We start from the raw sequence: 22,141 nt of genomic DNA, 5'->3' as shown, positions 1-22,141 counted from the left end.
TTTAAACCAGTAAAACCTGGGTTCAAGTCCTACCTCAGACACATATTGGTTGTGCATCCCTGGGGGAATCATTTAGGTATCTAAGACTACAAATTGCAGAGAAGGTGTTCAACTGCATAAGTAGAGGGACCTTTTCTCTACCACCACATGGAAGGTAGCTAGTCTCCTCTACGCTGGTGCATTCCCTTAAAGATTACCTTCCATTTACTCTATATATAGCTTATATGTGCATAGTCATTTACATGTCACTGCCCACACTAGAATATGAGTTCCTTGAAGTCCAGAGACAGTGTTTTTGCTTTTTTTAAAATAAATTTCCAGACACATATCAAATCCTTAATAAATGTTTATTGACTTACTACCAATTTCTGCCACCCCCTAATCCTTTGCTTACTAAATTAGATCTATAAAATGAAACATTTATGTCTTTTGAATCAGCAACACTGCCCATACATAGCAGGATTCAAACGCATGCTCTTGTTTCTGGGCAATTCAATTCTTTGCTTTGTTTTGATTTGAGGTGAGCAAGGAAGATCCAAAAATTTTTAAATTATCAGCCATAATGACAAATCATCTTAGAAGAAAAAAAAATTGCTGAATTTGAATGTTACATTTTGGATTTTCTTGCCTTTGGTAACTAACACTTAGAAGTATGGCACTAAAGAAACTATTCAATGACTAGATATGAATATTTAAAAAATGCAAGTCACTATAGAGTAATAAGAATTTTATTGTGTAAATTTCTGTTGTCAGTGATGTGATTCCCAAACTTAAAAGAGGAAGTATAAAGAAAGGGCAAGTGAATTTGAAGTCAGAACATCTGAGTCCAAAATATTTCTTTCTAGCTAACTACAGTAACTGTATAATCCGGGCCAAGTTATTTGATCTCCCTTTCCTCATGTGAAAATACAAGGGTTGAAAATGCAAGATAGCCTCTGATGTGCCCTTCAGGCCTAGCTTACACTATCATGATGAGCGAGCAGTGCCACAAGGAATGGATGATAGGACTCAAGTGGGTTTGTGATCTCAGCAATGAGGATGCTCTCTCCAGCAATGCAGATCCCCACCCCACACACTAGGGACATTCCTCATTTTCTTCGGAAACCACAAGCATGCCAGAAGATCAAAGTTTTGTTCATCAGTTATCTCTCAAGATTGCCTCATGACTAAGTCCACCACTTTGTATGGTATACGTCTCTTATGACATGCTTTACTCTGGTTTTTCCTTTTAGTTCCTAACTTTTATGCTACTCTCTACTCAAACGTACCAGGTACCTCCCAATTGCCCTCTGAGCAATATTAACTTTAAATTCTTCAGAGAGTAATATTCCGTAACTCACAATCAAACAACAACACTGGAGGTGGGGGAGGGGGTGGGAGACATATAGGCATTAACAAAATGGGCCTAATTTGTCCATTGGCACTATTTTTCTAGGACATATAGAAATAGATGGATGAACTTTATAGGTTGTTCTTTTTAGAAGTATGCTATAATCTGGAAAATGGGAATTATTTCTTAATTTCTTTTTTTTCTCTCTGGATGGTTAGGCCAGACTCTTCTGAATTCTTACAGATTTCTTTCAAGAGGTGCTACAATATTCACAGGTTTGATGCAACCAGTATAATACTAGCCACAAGTAGGAACATTAGGAGGACCTTAGCATCCATAGGGAATCCTTTCTTAACCTGTGTTCTGTTCTGTATTTCCTTTATCATATCGGTGAACATCTTTGTTAAGCACATATCTTTCATATTCCTTGCCTGCTATTAATCATCAGTGGCATACACACACACACACACACACACACATACATACATACATACACACACACACATTTTTCCATGCCTTTGGCATCTTCTTCTCCTTCAGATACCTAGTGAATCAATCCCTTAATGCATATATTACTGTGTCATCTCAAGAACAGATGTTCTCTACATATGCTTGGTCTAATCTAGTTGCAGTTTTCTTTCCCCATAAGCATATTTCGTGCTTTGATACTAAAGTCTGTGTGTAGTAACTCTATTATCTTAAATGGTGAAAAAAGTAATAAAACCTTTTTAGACCTCTTCCATTTTTGTTTTGTTTCTTGTCCTCCTTCCATCTTTATTCTTAAATGTTCTTTCAATGACATTGCCTAGTTGGGTCTCTTACTTAAAAAATACTTAATACTTAAAATACTTAAAAAAAAAGAAACTGATTGTACCCTCCATTTTTTTTCCTTTATTTTGTGAAGCGATACTCCTCATGAACTTTTGTCAACATTATAAGCTTTTACAAATTAGTTAGTACTTTTAGTTAGTATTGCCTTTGACCACAGGAATCTCAGTCTTCATTAATATTAAGACAGCTTCAAAATCTCCTGCCTAATTTTTCCTTAGTGCCTACTCAAAAGCACCTTAGCAAACATTTGACTTCTATGCCAAGAAGACTATGACCCAGTACCTTATTATGACCTCAAAAAGTTTGTTATATGATTTGTTCATAGAAAATCAATTTATGTAGTAGGAAACAACTGAGTATTAAACTGTGAAGAGTGCTATAACGGGGCACAGCTGCCTCAGTAAAAATGACCTCTACCTTCCAGAAAAAAAAAAATGACTCTTTATGTCCCCACTTATTTTCTCCCATGACTCTCAGGGCCTACTGATAGATTCTCTCTTTAATAATTTCTACAATTATCCTTCCCTTCATACTGGGTACCTCTTACCCAGGTCTCCTAAGAAAGAAATAACATTACTATTTTTAAAATATCAAAACTATTTAAAATATTACAAACCAAAAGAGGAAAAATGGTTGAGGTAGGCCTTGAAATATGGGTAGGAGTTGGATAGGAGTCAGAAAAGAGAAAGAACATTCTGGTCAAGAGGGAAAAGAGCAAAGACGCAGAAACATGGATGATGACAGTCTGTGTGTGGAGAATTCCACCCCACTAACACAGGCATAAAAGGGACCAAAGTGGATTGCTCTTGCTGAAGATATTAGTGTTAGCAAAGTCAATAATTCAATATTTCAAAAATCTTTGATTTCATGGGCAAAAGTACTCTCTTCACCAACCCACATCACTATTTGCCATCTATGGCAAATAGTCTTCAGAAATTGCTGTTGCCAAAAAAAAAAAAAATCCATGCCCAGAGGGACAAATTTCTGGAATAGAGCCTCTCCAAATTTAGACAGGCTCTTCCTTACATAAGAGACACATCATCAGGCCTGTCCGGGTCTGCCTAGCTGAGTAGGCCTTGACAAAGCCTGTATCCTGTTGGTCCAATCTTGGAGGACACAGGGCACCTCTAACCCTGGAAGAAGCATCAAAGCAGTACTTAAGATGAAGAAAGTCTGCACTAGGCTACCAAATCATAGCTGACAAACTTAGTACATTTTCATTACATTTCTATAAAAGCATCCAGAATGGATATAGTAACAATAACTGCCTCAAACTAATTATGATTCTCAGTTGCCAATTAAAAAATGTTTACTTTTATAGCCTTGGTGTTGTCTCTTCAGTATTAGATAGACCTTACGGAAGTGCAAATGAGAGGCAGGCAAGAGACAAGGAGAAAGATGTCAGGGTGAGGAAAACCTGCTTGGTTCCCTAAAACAGGCAATAGCTTTTAAACATTATGCTCAGCATAGCATTAGTTTGTGTGTTGTCCATGCCACTGCATTCATGTGAGCTGAACCTAGTTCGAAGTTAATGTGTCCCTATTTATTTGATGCCAAGCACATGAATAGCAAAATATGATTCCATCAAAGCAATAGTGCTTCAAAGTTTTCAAAGCTTTTTATATACACAATCTAATATAAACCTCATAGGAACCTTTTGATACAAGTATTATCACCCTCATTTTTGAAATCAAGAAACTGAAGTTCAGAAAGTTTGTAACTTGCTTGTGGTCCCACAGCTCCAAAGTGTCAGAGATGAGATTTAAACCCGTGTCTTTGTGATTCCAGGACTGGTACTCTATCCATTGGGTATGCTATACTCCAGATCATACTTTGTTACTTTGATATATTACAATACTTCTAATTAGGTCTGATCCACTCCAGAATGCCCTCCCAGATTCCAAATTGAAGTATTTTTTCTCATTTTTCTGTCCTTCTCCTCCATGCCTTTTCAAAGCCCAAACCAATGTACAGGTTCATGACAAATGGGGAGGAGAGACTGGTGATCAAAGGTGATAGACTGAGCAAAGGCATAGGGAGGGAAAGGGAGAACACTTTCTCCCTTACCTCAAACACAGCTAAGAATTTGGATAAATGTGCATTTTCATGTGAAAACTCACCTACAGAGTCTGGGACTGCTTCCTCAGGGGTATGAAGTAACTGTGAAACTTCCTCTGTCCCTTCTGCCAGATTGTCACCTTGCAACCTAAACAATGAAAAATTATCATAAAAACACAGCAAATGCTGAGATGTGAAAAAAAAGATAATGAGAAAGGCATGACTCTAAACATGTAGGTGAGGTGCTTCAAACTGGTCATCTTCATATCGTCATTACTTACATTTTAAAAGGTCTTTGTACCAATTATGTGACTTAGGTGATCCAAGTATTATTTCAATTTTACAGGCAAGAAAACTGAGGTTCAAAAATGTCAATTGATTTGCCCATATCACAGAACTAGTAAGTGATGGAACCAGAACTAGAACTCAGATCTTCTGACTCTGAATTCTTTGCACTTTCAACTATCCTTTACCTCTTAAAACATGTATAAATACTAAATTGCACTCTTTCCTATGGAAATAAATCCTGTCTATGCATTACTAACATTCTTGTAGGATTCATTAAAATAAGCCCTAGGCCTTTATACATCTTTTATTCTATACTTGACTTTCAACTGCAGGATGGTCTTCCAGGTGCTAAGCTGGACTTGGAATGATAGCATTTAGGATGGCTCAGTAATAAGAGGAAAGAAGCAGGCTTAATGAGTATTACATCATGGGCTACGACATTAAAAAAGCACCTCTTTTTAAGAAGGGAAACTTTCACAGATGGTCAAGTGATTACATGTAAAGATGTTAGATACTGGTAATTTGAGTTGATGAGTGTGTCTTAAGAACAGGATGAGCATGCTTCCAGCAAAAGAAATTTAAGGTATCAGGTCCATTTTTGAATACCAGTGTTAATCAACAGATAGGTAGACCAATTTCTATCAACAATGAGTAAGCAAGTCAGTGGATTTTTCCTGAGATCTCAGTTTTTAAGCTATGAGCTTGCTTATTTCACTGACAGCTCTATACACATCCAAAAGGTGCTAAAAAAAAAAATCCCCACTTAGCCACCAGGATGAAGAAGGGAAATATAAGCTGAGGCTTAACAAAGACCATTTCCAATTCACGTTTTGACCTTTACTCTGACTTGCATTTAAGAGAGCAACAGGTTTTCTGAATATTGAAAACCAGATAAATTCGAGTTGTTCCCTAAAACATTCCTCAAATGAACGTGCAACTATAAAAAGCAGACCTCAGCTTGGGAATTCTTAGTTGGAATAAGGAATCATACTTTAGCAGCAAACAAGATAATAATGAAAATATGCATTGCAATTCACAAATGTTTCAACTTCACATTATGGTAACCATCCAAATGCATTGGGGTTTTTTACACATTAGTTTTTCAGGTCATAAACATTGCTCTTTCCTGCTAAAGTAGAGATTAATTCTTCACACATATTTGTCACATACACTCACATGAGTCTTTAGCCAGTGGTATGAGAGGAATTTGGCAGAGGTGATCAAATTTCATAAGCATTCCTGTCAAGGCTACCACTGCTTACAAAATGGAGCTGTTACCCAAAATGAGATGGGTCAATTTAATCTAACGGTCTTAAATATTAGGTCATGAAAAAAAACCTACATGTAAAAGACTTTCTATAAACCATTCATTTGCCGAGAACACTTTCGCTGTTTTTTAATGTATGAGAGTTCTAAGTTATTGCAAGTGTTAGACATCCAAACATCAATTTGCTTTTTTTCAAGTTTCCCTCCCAAATCTCTTCTAATATCTCATCTTTATTTGAGATTCTTCTCAAATTCACTCTCCTCCCTTGTCAGATGCAACAAGCTTTTGCTTTGACATTTTTGAGATATAAAGTATTTTTATATATGTCATTGAATTATATCCTTGACACAATACTGTACAGGAGATTTTGTAAACATTACTAGCTATAATTTGGTTGATGCAGAGGTTTTGCATGGAAATTTTGAGGATAATTCTAAGACAGACTGGAAACTAGATGGCAGCACAGTGGATAGGGCACTGGTCCTGGAGTCCAAAAGACCTAAGTTAAAATCTGACCTTAAACACTTACTAGCTGCATTACCCTGTGCAAGTCACTTCCCCTCTGTTTGCCTCAGTTTCCTTATCTGTAAAAGGTTATGAGGATCAAAGGAGATAGTTGTCGAGTACTTAGCATAATGCCTGGCACATAATAAGGTATATATAAATGCACTAGGGTTAGATTACTAATGATGATCATAAGAAGAGACTGGTTACCTGGCTGTGTCTCATGGAATGTTACTTTAATGAGGATCATCATGGGTTCTAGAACTAGTCCTAACCTTACGGACTTGCGGAATATGATTTTACCAACTCTCCTAAGCTCTGGATATATGTGATCAGCTTCTGGAAAACTGTTCCATTCTCACCTGTTCTCTAACCAAGAGACTGTTAATGAACCAAACTGCCAATAACATGCTGATATTATTGCCAATGAGAAATATAACTGCCATATACACTGGAAGCATCAGAACTGTTAGTCAGTACATTCTCTTCCCATTAAAAAGTTTATTTGAGAAACAAAGCCAAAATCAGAAATTTTTTTGGTGAGTAAAGAAAAAGATAACAGTAAAGGGAATTAGAGATTACTGTCACCAGTTGTTGATAGCCTGATCCACCTTTCTTTATTAGAATAAAGCATGAGTATCAAAATTATCAGAACATGTGTGGATAGGGCAGAGTATTCTCTCCCCTTAATAGAAATGGAGAAACATAGAAAAGTTCTTAATTACTTGACTGTTTTTCTATTTCACTATAAAACTGCTTCCTTTTTAATCTTATGCTTTCTCTGCATTTAAAAATAATATTCTGAGAAGAGGTACATACGCTTAAGCAGACTACCACAGAGGTCCATGACACACACAAAAAAGATGAGTTTGAACTTTATTCTGTAGGTAATAGAGAGCTATTGAAGGGTGTGTGTGTGTGTGTGTGTGTGTGTGTGTGTGTGTGTGTGTGTGCACATGTGTATACATTTATAAAAGAAAAGACTTTAGAATGGTGTTTTCATACTATAAATATTTTATTTCCTAATTTAAAAGTTCTTAGAATTACTAATGATCTTCAATGGATGCCCACTGTTTACCAGCTAAAAGCTAAAGCTCTTTTTTTTTTTTGACATTCAAAGTGCTCCACACTCTGGACATAGTTTACTTTTCCAGCCTTATCTTCTACTCCTTCTCATATAACCACTCTCAACTGAAATACAGGGGAAAATTCCTGGGCTTTGGAATCAAAAGGCTTTGGTTCAAGCCTTGAGCCTGATAATGAGTGACTATATGACTTTAGGTAAGTTTCCCAGACTCACTAATTTTCCTTCACATTTAGAATGCTATTTACTTTAAGTCTAAAGGTTGATGTGAAGAGTAAATAGGAAATTTAAAATGGAGCTCTGTGAAACCTGAAAAAATTCTATAGAAATATCAGTTATTGCTATTCTTCTACATAAATCCTCTAATAGTACCACATAGACATCTCCCAATATTGCTTTGTGCTTTCCTACCCACATAGGAAATTTCTATCCTATGCTTCTTTCATCCTTGCTTCTTTCAACTTATTTAAATTGTTAAAGGTCCTGATGAAATCCCCCTCTCTCCATTAAATTTTCTCTGACCATCCTAAATGGAAGTGATTTCCCCTTTCTCTGACCTCCTTATCATTCTTGTTCAGATTCCTTGTCTAGAAAGAATCTTTTACTGTCTGAAATTGTTAGACTGGAGATCTCAACTAGTGATTTGAGTTCCTTGAAATTGGGGACTGCTCATAATAATACTAAAAATAATAAAGCTAACTGAAATATATTTGATTATAAAGTTCTTTGCCTATGTAACACCAGTTGTCATATTCAGTATTACTCTCTCCTCCCTACTCTCTCTCTCTCTCTCATATTCTGGAGATTTAATAAGCTACTCCTTGTCATGATAATTAACTTTATTTTAGACTATGCTGTTGTTCAGTCATTTTCAGTTGTGTCTGACTTTTTGTGACCCTATTTGGGGTTTTCTTGGGAAAGTTACTGGAGTGGTTTGCCATTTCCTTCTTCAGCTCATTTTACAGTTGATTTTACAGCTCATTGTATACTACTAAGTACATGAGGCCAGATTTGACCAGAAAGCCGGTGAGGCTTTCTGACTCTAAGTTCCTGAATTCTTTCTAGTGCTCCATCTAGCTACCCTAATGGCTCCTTATGTCTGTGTTGTCCCCTCCTTGAATGCTTTGTGGCATTTAAGTCAGATGAAAACTGGGTAGCAAAATCACCATAGCTCAGAGCTCTCAATTAGGAAAACAGCTCACACTTAGCCAGAGGTTTGTCTCTCTGTCTTTGTTTAAAGCTATTTTGAACTCTGCAGCTAGATACAGGTACAGAAAAGGAAAGTTGGGAAAATAGTAGAACTTTTTGTTAGAACTTCCTTCAGTCTATAAAGAGATGGCTACAATTGGTAGCTTTGGGCCTTCTATTCTGAGAAGTTTTTAAGCCTTTCACTTTCTCCTTTCACCTATTTCCCCTGTGCCACTGACACTTTCTGGATCGGTTTGGAAAGTCCTGTCAGGACTGGGAAGCCTTATTCCATTGCTGCTGTTGTTTAGCTATTGAAGTCCACACTCCCTCTTAGTCTCTTTGGGCAAATCCTGTATGTCCCCTGAATAGGTTCAGGTTTGATTCAATTTCTTGTTCAGCTCAATGGCAAAATCCCAGTTTACTCTTAGGCCTGTGAAAGGAATGTCTGCCCCTCTGAACTAAAAAGATACAAGTTATTTCTCACCTTCCTATGATGTATTTATTATCACACTTGAGCCCAACAACAATGCTGTGAGGGCTGTTACTTTTATTACTAGTGAAGGAATTGATGGTCATCCCAATCAAATTACTAAAAAAATTATCTTACTGAGAAAAAATAATAACAAAGTTCATTTGGAAGAACAAAGGGTCAGAGACTTCAAAGAAACCAGGAAAAAAAAAGATGTAAAGGAAGCAGATTCAGCAGTATCTGGCCTTAAACTATATCAAAAGGTGAGAACATTGTTGAAGTGTAAAATGGATAGTTTCTGATTATTTTTAAATTAAAATTTTCTTATACAAATAAAACCTATGTAGCTAAGAATAGAAGGAATGCAGAAAATTGGAGAAAAAACTTCATAGGCAATCTCTCAGATAGGATGTGATTGGGTTGGAATATTGCTGTGGTATAGGAAATGAGCTGGTTGATTTAGAAAAAACATGGAAACTTGGACTCATGAAGGAAGATCCTATCCACTTTCATAGAATTAGATGGCAAGTGAAAATAATCATAGTATGGTCTTACATATATGTGTGTGACTGTATATGTGTTTATATGTCTATGTTTATAGATATCTAAATATATATAATATATATATCTGTGTGTATTATATATATATGTTATACATACACACACTTAATTGTAGCCTTCTTTAGGGTGCAAGGAGGGGAAAATAAAGTAAAAAGTACACAGCAGAGGACAAAAGAAAACTTAAAAGGAAGCAAAGAAAAGCTGGGCAGCTTTGAAAACAATGTTTAGTATTTATTACATAGGTTTTCTTGAAATGGAAATTTATTGTTTATATTGAATCCTCTCTTGTGTTCTGCTGTGTACATGGCAATGTTTCATTTTTTTTCTCATTTTGTATTTAAATTTAAAATAAATTTTAAAAATTTACCCAAATTTATTTTAAAAAAAAGAAAGAATTGATGATCAGAGAGGTTGAGTGACTTCCACATGGTCACATGGCTAGGATGAGAGACCTGACTCAAACCTGTCTTTCTGACTCCAAATCCAGCACTCTATCTATACTGTGCCTCTTTACTTTTTCATTTATGACCAGTGGTAATACCATTTACCAATGTAAATCAGCAACAACTCTACTTCTTACAGTCTACAACATTTACCTGTAGCATTTGATAAGTCAAGTGACTTGTCCACAGTCACCAGCCAGTATGTGTCACATTCTGCACTCAAAGCCAGTATTTCTTGACTCCAAAGGTAGCTGCCTTTCTACTAGGTCAAACCCCTTTTCTCTTTCTCATGTATATCTGTGAATAGCACAATGCTTTGCAAATGTGTACCCTGAAATATATACTTGAATTAATTGGTACCTAAATTGATTTGAAGTCCATTTTGGCAGACAACACTATTGAACTAGTCACCTAATTATGTACCAAACAAGGGTAAAAAGCATGAAATTAAAAGTTACCATTATTTTTCCAGAAACTTGGATAGAGTGAGTGGAGTATTACCCTTCATTACACAGAGGAATATTCTTATCTTCAGCTTAGAAATCTCTCTCACTCTCAAAAAAAAAAAAAAAACCTCTTAACATTAACTTCTAAAATATAATGATTAATGCTAGAAAAGAGATAAAAACAAGTTCTTTCCTGTTAAAATTTTCTCTTAACTTCCTATCCTCTGAAAGAGAGTATGGTCTCCCAAAGTATTTGAGACACATCAAATTTATAGCTGACTTGTGTATACATGATTGCAGAAATGTAGCTGCTTGTAGGTGGCCTCTTATCAACTGTTAATTACTTTTCTGGCAGGGGCTTGAAATTTTTCACAAATGTAATCTCAGGAAAACACATATGGAAAACCTATTGGCGTTGTTTAGGTCTCTTCTGTTTTCCCTCAATCATAACATAAAAATTTCATCACAAAATAAGACTGAGGAGGTGGTATTAGCTGTCGATAAGGAATTACCATTACCACTCTTTGAAGTCTCTAATCCAAACTATAGGTAGACACAGCCATTCATTCAAACAGCTTGAGTAGATTATGATGTTAATAAACAGTCACCCTGGGAATAGTCCAACCTCTCTGAAATCTGTGGCAGCTATGAGGGAAACAGAAAATGAAAACTGCCTGAATATTATGGCTCTTAAGAAAAATGAAGGGAAACCTGCAAAACAAAAAAGATCTCTGTCAGAGCCATCCCTCAGGAGAGCAAATGCCTAAGTAAAAGCTTTTGACTGGACAGAGACAATAAGTCCTGATGAGATGGTACTGCAAAGGGCGTGAAGCTCAGAGCTCTGTTGTAGGTGCATAACCACTTCTTCTTTTCCCCTAGTCTCGTGGAAAACAAACAAACAAAACAAAACAAGTGTGGGACACTCTCAATTGTCTATACCATCAAGTCTACAGACTCTTAGGCTCTCCTTTCCAACTTATTTGCTTCATTTTTCAAGACTTGCCTGAATGTTTACTTTAAATCAATGTCATTTGGATACACACATACTGGGTCACCACTGCTATGGTTTGCCCAACCCATCTCATGGTACAGTGGATTGGGCACTGGATTCAAAGTCAAGAGAATTTGGATTCAGTGACTCAGATGCTTAGTAGCTGTGTGACCCTGGGAAAGTGACTTAACCTCTCTTTGGCTCAATTTCTACATCTGCAAAATGGAGGAGAATGGGACATAAGTTTGGACTCAAGAGTCTCCAAGGTCCGTCACAGCCACTAGTAGGCTGTTAAGTGTTTGACAACTTAAAACTGGAAGATATACATACATATATATATGTATAATATATATATGTATGTATATCTTCCAGTTTTAAGTTTAATCTTCACTATTAACATTTTTCCATTGCTTTCTTAAGTCTAGAAATCAACAAAATAATAAATTGTCTCATATAAATCTCACTTTACTCTTATATAAATGTATGTGTCATGTGTATTTATTTATAAATTATATGCATATACTTATATGCTAAGAATTATGTTACTTTATAAAACAAAAAATGGCATTAAAAATGAGACACAATGAAATAATATTTGATTCCAGGATAAATAGGGAGCCATTGAAGTTTACTGAAGAGGAGAATGACCTGGTCATTTCTGACTTTTATGAAAATCATTTTAGAAGCTACATGGAAGATGTATTGGAGAAGAGAGACATGAGTCAGGGAGACCAAGTATAAGACTTGCATGTGATTAAAGAAAGGGAGAAAGGTGAGAGAAATGCTGTGGAGGAAGGAATAAGATTTAGCAACTAATCACATTTTTTTTTTCGAAGGTGTAAGAGTTCACTAAGCTCCAGCACACTCTTCCTTCCAGCTCTATATCCATGTCTTTATGAACTATGGTCTGGAGCCTGGAGGACCTGGGTTTGATCCTGTCTCTAATTTGCATCATGTAGACAGAAGTCAGAAGCCCACTGATTAACTAGCGCTCTAGTCTGAATTAGTCATTTGACACCAGATCCATGAAATGACTGTGTTATTACCCTGACAAAGTTTTCTTTTAAACATTGCTATTTTTTATTGTGGTAATTAAGAGTTTTTTAAATGCCAATCGGAATATAAGACTCTTGGGGGGTCCTGAAGGATTATTTCTTTAATGTGGTGTTTTATTTGACAATAAAAACAAAGACAATCCTGAATTAGGCACATATGACCCTAGCTCACTGAAGTTAGTAGTCTCAGAGCAATACCTCTAGTTTTAAGCCTAAAAAAAATGTTTAAATACCTGTAGGTGTGGTCAACACATTTCTCAACTAAAAAGAAGCAGCTGAGGAAAAAAAAAGTGGAGGGAGAGGAGGGAGGGAGAGGGCAAGTGGCTTTCCTAGCATGCAAAAAAAAAAATAGCATCTGAATGAAGAAGTGTATGTGTTACAGAGATGCAGGGCATTAGCTGAAAGGACTGTCACCATCGTCCATTTCTTCACCTTCACCCTATTGCTTCCCTGAACCATTCTTCCTGAACTGACTTCTAGACACTGATTACAGAGAAGAGTAGTGAGCAAACAGAGCTGTGCTCTATACTGTTTGAGAAGCAGGATGGTGATATGGGAGGAGCACCAGATTACAAATCAGAAGATCTAGGTTCAAATTCACAAGAGTAGAAAGGACCTCAAAGGACACATATGGAAAAGAAAAAAAGAAACCCTTACAAATAGTCATCCAGCCTTTGCTTGAAGATCTTCCTCCAATAAGAGGAAAACCACGAATTCCAAGGCAGCCTATTTTGGACAATTTAGATGTTAGGAAGTTGTTTTTTGTTTGTTTGTTTGTTGTGTGTGTGTGTGTGTTGTTTTTGTTGTTATTGTTGTTGTTGTTGTTTGTTTTTTCCTGACTTTTAGCCTGAATTTGTGTCTTTGCAACTGTTGCCCATTGCTGCTACTTTGGCCTTCTTGAGAAAACAGAACCTGTTTAACCCTCTTCCATACAATAGCAAGGCCTCTAAATATTTGAACACAGCTCTCATGGACCCTCTGAGTTTTTCCTTTTCCATGATAAATCTCCCCAATTGTTTCAACAAGCCCCCTACTGCCAAGGACTTGTGACCCTTTGACATTCTTGCTGCCTTTCTTGGCCCAGCTATAGCTTACCAATGTACCTCCCAAACTGTGGATCCCAGTACTAGACACAATATTTCAAATGTAGTCTGGAGGGTAGTAGGCCTATCACCTTCCTTATTTCTGAAAACTATGATTCACTCAAGGCAAATGAAATTTATATTCACTTTTCTAGATGCCACATTACAGTGCTGATTTGTAAGGAGTTGGAGTCCATTCACTATCTAACCATTTTCCTCTCTATCCTGTATTTGTGAAGTTGGTTTCTTCTGCATTTGATTCTGCATTCTTCTGTATTTGACCAGTATTTCCTGACTCTCAGTCAGTCTCGCCACTGTGCCATACTGTGTAGATGTTGGAGTTTATTATGCTACGCAGAGGAAGAAATTGAGACTAACAGGTTAGATGACTTGTTCTAAGTTTCTCACGGCTAGTAAGGGTCAGAGCACGTGTCAATCTAAGTCATCTAGTACAATGTGCTTTAAATTACAAATTATGTTGACTTTCTCAAATAATGAAACTTACAGAGATGGTCATTTTGGGCTAAGCCTTTCCCAACAATATCATCAGGAGAACTAGACTTATCATCTACCTACAGTAAAGGTTAACCCTCCTTCCTCTCAATCATCCCTTCTTCTTTTGTCTTCTAATTTTAATGTGGTCTCTAGGTTACAAAACAGAATAAAAATAATAATGATAAATAATTATGATGATAGCTGACATTTATATGGGTTGCAATGATTTTAAAAGTCTATACATAAAAGAGGTATAAGCATGCAGAAAAAATCTTTCTTCTGATCTCATTTTAGATAGCACATCTTTATGCATACACATTCAGTAAATACATCACCGAGAAGCAGTCTTATTTTAACTTTACTGCAGTTCTATAAAGATTTGCGCATTTTAGCTATAGTCTACAGGGCCATGCCTTATCTAAGTTTGCACTATCCCCAATATAGTCTGATATAATAAATACAAAGATGCTTAATACGTAATAGCAGGAGCAACCAAATGTAAAGTGTTCTGCCCAATAGCTCTCACTAGGTATACTGAAATTCACTGATAAGAAAGTTGATGACCTGGAAAATGAGCTTAGTTTAAGAAAGGTCGACTATATGAGGTTCTCAGAAAGGTTATGATAAGGGAGACAGCACATTCTTTTCAGGATAGATTATAAAGATTCTGAGGAATGACACATGTGAATAGAGATTTGTTGAAGCATCATTGGTGAGACCACTTGGGTATGAAGCCTTTAGGATGATTCTTTTAGGAAATAAAACAGAAGTCTAAAACGAGCAATGAATTTTGAATGACTTTGGGGGGAACTTAAATAGCATTTTGCTAAATATTAACTCTCTAAGTTTCCTAAGTTTTGTTTCTCTATTCTTGTGTACATTACATCCAATGACCTCTGAAGATGCTCTTACTACTTCTTTCTGGGTGAACTTTTCACTTCCACAACCCCAGCTTTGATTCTCAAAATTCACTGCCCTGCCAAAGTATTTAGTCGAAGTCTGAGCCTCAGGCTTCTCAAAATCTTGCCTGTGTAATTGATTTAGCTTGTGTTTGTTTATGATACTTTGGGGAAAGACAAGCTCCTATGTCCTTACATGGGTATAATATAATTTTAAAATATTTTCTTTTAGTGGCAGATTTGAGTTTTGGATTGATTACACATGGAGAATATGGAGCTATAGTTTTTTTTTTCTTTTTCAACTAAAGTTACAAACTTTTAAAAATGATAAAAGATTTTGCCATATAATGAGAGAAAATAGACTTACAGGAATAGAGTTCATAGCAATATTCATATCAAACATACATTTTTTTTCTATCTGAAGCCTATTGTACAGCAAAGCAGGGGTGCATGTGCTCATTACTTGGGCTTGCAACCTTACTTTTAGCATTTTGATAACTGTATTTTGATATAATTAGTTTCTTTTATAATGCTTTGCATTTTATTTTATACATTTAAAACCATTATTCTGAGAAATGATCCATGGGCATCACCAGACTGCCAAAGGTGTCCAAAACACAAAACAAGTTAAGAACACTTGTCCTAAAGTTTTGACCACTAATAGTTGCTCGTCATGAAAGATCCTTAAACTGGGAGCTATTTCAGAGGGGACAAAAGGAATCATAATGTTTGTGTTCCATTTTTACAGAGAGATGACTTATGATATGGTATTTCCTCAAAATAAGCATGTCTTGTTGATACAGCTAACAAATTACTCTATAATGATCGAGACTGCATACTTAATGTATGCATAAGGATAAGATAAATTCCCTCTGGTTTCTAAATTTTCACTAATAAATGATGTATGCATGTCATTTGTTGATCTGGGTCCAAATGGGAGTTTAATTACTGTAATAGTTCATTGGAATTAACTGAAATTGCATCGAAATTCTACAGCACATCATTGAAATCCAGAATTCTCAGCATATTAATTAAGCAAGCAGTTTGTAGATATGGTATTATTAGGCAAGCATATTCATTTCATAGTTTGTTCTTATTCCTCAGATAAGCTACCTTATCTAATGCATGTAGGGAAATGAAAATGGGGGAAAAAAATAAGGAACTTTGACTGAACTTGTAATATTATAACAGAAAAATGAGGTTTAATTGATACTGTTGTTGGTAGAACTTTATTGTAGAAAAACCTAAAGATATATAAATTTTGATATTTATGAAGCACCTACTCTGTGTAAGACACTTTGGTAAACTCTGGGAATAAAGATGAAGACAGTATCCCAACCTATAAGAAGCTGCCTAAAGATAAATTGAATATTTATCGTGAATCTTAATTAATGACTTCTATATCTTGCTTGGAGAAGCTGTGTAATATAGGCAAGAAGACCAGACCTCAACACTTACAGCTGATATGTACTGGCTGGGTAACCCTGGGTAACTCAGTGAATCTCTCAATGCCTCAGGCAAATCTCTAAAATTATAAATTGCAGGAAAGGTACCAATTTGCATTGGTAAAGGAAGTTTCTCAGCAGGAACTCCCTATAAATCACAGGTCTAATCCCAAAATACATTTTTGAGGTCCCTCTTTAAAAAAAAGTATACTAAGTTTTTGTATACTATACAAAACTCCCAGTGGGGACTCCCAGTGAAGAAACGTACCAATGGAAAAGTAGAATTTATATTCTTAAGGGACTTGCCCAGGGTTTCCCAGCCAGCATGTATCAGCAGTAGGACCTGAACCCTAGTCTTCCTTACTCTGAGGCTAGCTCTCTCTACCACTTCAGGGTCCCCCTCTTGGGGCATTTACCAGTAGAAATTACGGTAGTATCCAGAACCAGGGACATGATGACATCACTATGTCAAATCACAGAATCTCAGAGTAGTTAAACACCTCAGACATCACGTAGTCCAATCCGTACTCAAGCAAGAATCCTCACTACAACACCTCACCCTTTCTCATCCTCCACTGAGCCTCCAGTAAATACTCCTCTAGCCATTGCTCTGACCATGCCTGGATTATTGTGCCCAGTGTTGGGTGCCCCATTCTGGGGAGGATGTTGTCAAACTGATGTGCATCTAAAGAGCATAATCAGGATTGCTATCTGATTAGACTTATTCTGCTGACTCTGAAAGCCAGGACTAGGAACAGAGGGTAGAAGTTTCAGAGAGACAGATGTCATCATGATTTAAGAGTAACTTCCTAGCAATTAGTTGAGCTGTTCAAGGGGAGAACAGGCTGTTCCTTCATCCTGAAGACTTTTTTTTTTGGCTTGAGAAGAGGCTGGTGATATTTGTTGTTGGGAATATTGCAGAGCGGACTCTTATTCAAGCACTAACTGGACCAAATAACCACTGAGGTCCCTTCCAATTCTGAGATTCTATGACTTTTGCCAGCGTTTATGTGTGTGTGAGTGTGAAAAAGAACTAACCTGAATTCTCCTCTCAGATTTTCTTCCATCTATTTAGCAGATAACCTGTAAATATCTAGTTATTTAAATGTTACCTCTCCTATTCAAATATATGATTCTTTAAAACAGTTCTGTAAATTTTTGTCCTTTTTTGTACCCCAGAACTGAGCATTCTGCCTGGTACACAGTAAAAATTTAATAAATGCTTTTTTACCGACCGACTATTCTGCTACATGCACGTGGGGATGTGAGAATGCTTGGAAATTCTTTTGTGATACTGTTTTAAGGACAAGTATTGAGAGAAATGATTATTTCTCTCATATTAATAACTAATTATTGAATTAGGACTAAAATTTTTCCCCTTTCTATTTCCTTATTCACAAATAACCACCTTTAGGTTATTCAGCCAGCCTTTGAAGTGTAGGGCTGATAATGAGATGAACTCTTGGGTGAGACTTACCCAAATGGTAAAGTTTAGATCTGATCAAAAGGTAATGAGATTTCAGTCCAGGTAAATTCTGGCCCATTGTGTTTTAGTCAGACAGGTGAAAGTAGATTCCCACTTTTGTCTAAATTGCCCAAGAAGGGGTGGTCTTTCCAGAGATAAGTTTCTTTGTCCAAGACTGAGTGATCACAGTCAAGTCTCCCAGCCCCTCATTAAAATAAGCCCACATCTCATTATAATATTCATTCTCTCATTAAATGTTAATCAATTAGGAGTGATTAGCACCTGTTGGGAACACCCAATTTTCCAAGGACATAAAAATCTTGAGAGGCCTGTTATGTGCAATCTTTGGTTTATGAAAGACAGTCAAATGATCATCTTTTTATTAATTATTCATTAGCCATAATTAATAAAATTATTATTTACCCAGAAATTATGTCTTTTGAACTTTTCATATATAATAGTAAGGTATGTTATAACAATCTCTTTAAAAAACAATTAAGAACAAAACAATATGCTGATCTTCAACGATCCTCATATCTCAAAACATAAATTCAGTTTATAAAAATAGTCAACCAGAAAATCATTTCTATAACCTTAAAATCCTTATTCCCACAGTGCTGAGTGAGGATGGGGGGGGGGACACCAGAACTAGTCAAAGATAATTAGTATCTTTGAAGAGAGGGGACTTCTTACTTAAAGGACTTTATACTATAATTCTAGTGCGCAAATATCATCAAATAACAGATCCAGAATTGGAAGGGATCTCAGACACCATCTAATGTAACTCCCTCACCTTGCACATGGTGAAACAGACCCAGAGAAGTTAAGTGATTTGTCCAAGGAAGCATCACTGAATGACCAAGTCAAGTCTGCAGATTCCAGAATCAGTGTTTTTCCCACTGTCAGGCTGCTGCTGAATTTCAATTCCTTTCCTTCAGAGCAATGGAACACTGCATAATTTGTAAGGGTTTGTGGTTGAGTAGGCTGGGGTGGGAAGGGAGGGAACAAGCATTTATTCATCACTTACCCTGTGCCAGGCACTGTGCTAAGTGCTTACAAATATTATCTCATTTGATCTTCACAAGAATCCTAAGAGGTAGGTGCTATTAATATCCCCATTTTTACAGTTGAGGAAACTGAGGCAGATAAGATAAGTGACCAAGAGTCCCACAGCTAGTGAGTATAAAGAAAGTAAAAGTAAAGAAAGCCTACTTCCCTAAAATTCCCCATCTTTTCTAAAAATTTCAACATGAAGAAAATCCTTTCTACAACCTCATTTCGCAGATTTCTTAAATATGACTGTCTCCTTTGAATTGTTATTCGGATAATTTTAAAGTGTGTTTTCACTTTAGCATTGGTATTTTATTTTCAAGCTGTGGGTTGGGTGGGAATGGAGGAAGGAGTCACCCACAGGGCCAACAGTGACACATATTGGATCTTACAAAATTACACCACCCCATTCAGCTTTTTCATGAATCCATTGTACATTTAAAAATAAACAAAACGCCATTGGTCACTTGGGACTCTGTCCAGATGGTGGAAGAAAGGAGAAGTGGAGCAAATGAAATAAAGAAGGAAGAATGAAAGGGTCAGTCAGCAAGAGAAAGAAGCACACTCAACCTCCTTTGGGTAGTGGGGAGGATACTTAGCATTCATGTAAGATCTTCCTTTTAAAGAGTCACTATTAAAAACATTCTATGAACCACAACAGCCCTGAAAGGTTAGCAGAGTACTGGTGGTGATGTTTGCTTCTCCTTTTCATCTAGCACTCATATTTAATGCAAGCTCACAGGTCTTCTTAGCTAGACATGCTGGCATAAGACAAAAGCGATCTGAGCAATTTGAAATTCTTGTAATTATGTCCGTGATTTGAATGGGAGAATCCTTCACAAGTGCCCATGATTTTTAAAATTGAATATGTGTTTCCCCCGCCTCCTGAATTATCAACCCCTCACACACATTGTCTCTCTCTCTCTTTTTTTTTTCCATTTGCAAGTGATGAAAAGATTTAGTCACTAGATTATGACTCTTCACAGCAATAACTCTATGAAAACTGTTGGAACATAGTTGTGTTCCGCCCCCCCACCAAACTCCTAATGCTTAGATTTAGTTCCAGATAGATTAAGTTTCCAAATGTGAAATTTTCTCTTCTCCCCATGTTTTTATTCTTAGAAGCCTCATGCTGCCTTTTTCATCCCTTTCTCTGTGTTACTTTCTTGCTGGCATCACCCACACTGAATTAGCAAAGCAAAGCAAAGCAAGAGAGTTAAGGACTTCCCTCCATCAGCCACTCTTTCTCCAGGCACCTTAGAAATAGACGGTTGCTAGAGAAAAAGATCAATACTCTGCTAAGTCATGATTGGTTCTTTGTTCCACTTTCCTCTAATCGATTCCAAGGTCCTTACTACCTAAGACCATCTGCCTAACGAGGTTCCTTTCTTAAAATAACAGCCTGCCTGAGCGATTCTTTCAAATCTATTTCAATAGAGGAAATACAAAGCTGACATGATGCCTCAATCTTCGAAAGATCATCTTAAATGAAACCCTGGCTCACAAAGCAATATTCCAGAGAGATAGAAACTGCAAACATTTGCAAAAAAATAAAAAGGCAACGAAATGAGCTGACAGCATATTGGTACTGGACACTTTATTATTTAATGATTTGTCAGTGAGCACAGATTGTCCTTTAGTGAGATCTAGGAACAAAAATATAGTCTCACTGCTCTCAGATTCATCTGTGAATCCATCTAATTTTGATTTTCTTTCAATTGGGCTCTTCAAAAAAAAGCTTCCATGCAACTGAAATCAGTGTTAAATCTCAATAGTTGATGTTGGCAGTACAACTGCCTTGGCATCACGCTACAATGAAACTGGAAGACATTTAACTGATAGACACTTCCTTCCCAGTACAGCTGCACAAACCCTTTTTCGTTTAAAAAAAAGAGAGAAAAGCTCAATGGAAATTTTGATGGTTTCCTGCTTAACTTAAAAACAATAATTAAAAGCCATACATAAAAAGCTTTAGAAAATAACATTCATGAATCTATTACAGCAATTCCTATGGCTTAGGCAACCTGAACAACCCTGCTTTGCCTTCTTAATTTTTGAAATTACTGAATATGAGGAGGTTGCATTTCAAAGCAATTTAATTCAATGGGCATTTATTGAGCACCTTATTATGTATGGAGCCCAGAGTTTCAGGTCCTAGCAAAAGCACTGGTACATCATCTCCACAGTACAGCTCCCATCTGACTTGCCACCGACAAAGTCAGAAACATTTATAAATGGGTCTTAAGTTCAGGGTTTCTGCACAACCAAACCAGGTGGATGGTATTAATGAAATCTCTCTATATGGTTTATAAAACAGAAAGAAAAGGGTACAATAATCAGAGGGAACAACATGTGAACACTTAAGGCCAATTCCATCATTTGGGGGTGGCCCTCTCCTTTGTTTTTATTACTGATATCAGTACTCATTCAGTTTCCAATACTCTCATTCTCCCACATCTCCTAACTAGGACATAGACAAGTCTCTTTTTCCCTTTAGTTGATTCATGAGAGAGAGTATGCTTCACTAAAAAAAAAAATTGCTAACAACAATAAAGGGCAAAAGGTAATAATAGCTAACATTTCTACAGTGCTTATTATAGGCTAGGCACTGTGCTAAGTGTTTTACAATTATTACCTAATTTGATTCTCACAACAGCTTTGGAAAGTAGGTGCTATTATTATCCCCATTTTTACAATTGAGAAAACTGAGGCAAAGAGTGGTAAGTGACTTGTCCAGGGTCACATAACTAGTAAGTGTCTGAGTCCAGGTTGGAACTCAGGTCTTCCTTATTTCAAGCCTAGTATTCTATCTACTGTGCCATATAGCTACCCCCCCAAAAAGGTAAAATTAAAGTCCATGTATTATAGAACTGATGAGTTTGTAGAGCATAAGCAGCTTATATTCACCCATCTTTATTTAGTCAGATCTGGCTAGTGTATTTTCCAGGGTACTTAGTCTCTGAATCTATCTAATGAATATCTAAGTCAGGCCTCTTCACGTGGTTGATCTCCATGTTTTTGCTGTTTTCTACAAACAACAACTGAATTTAAATCCACTGTCCTTCTACTTCAAAGACTTTGGCGTTCTTTTGGAGTATTCCATTAGGTTTTGGCGTTGATCACATAAAGTTAGGAAGACTAATTTTGTAAGCACTCCAGCTATCTCATCAATTACTAGGCTATATAATGT

The 22,141-nt window shown here is 36.5% G+C and overlaps 1 protein-coding gene across 2 annotated transcripts in view; it reads right to left on the bottom strand.

Annotated features, from left to right (window-relative positions):
- LOC114054099 (uncharacterized protein C8orf34 homolog) overlaps nt 1–22,141 on the bottom strand; it is a 393,219-nt gene that overhangs the window by 121,323 nt on the left and 249,755 nt on the right. For both annotated transcript variants that reach the window (XM_027877214.1, XM_027877215.1), the window contains exon 9: nt 4,282–4,367. In XM_027877214.1, coding sequence (XP_027733015.1) covers nt 4,282–4,367 — 86 coding nt within the window. The remainder of the gene's footprint in view (nt 1–4,281; nt 4,368–22,141) is intronic.

The sequence above is a fragment of the Vombatus ursinus genome, unplaced genomic scaffold, assembly GCF_900497805.2.
Source record: "Vombatus ursinus unplaced genomic scaffold, bare-nosed wombat genome assembly UNPS02014812.1, whole genome shotgun sequence".
Lineage (NCBI taxonomy): Eukaryota > Metazoa > Chordata > Mammalia > Diprotodontia > Vombatidae > Vombatus > Vombatus ursinus.
The sequence above is the reverse complement of the archived record's forward strand: the minus strand, read 5'-3'. Positions and strand labels throughout refer to the sequence as shown.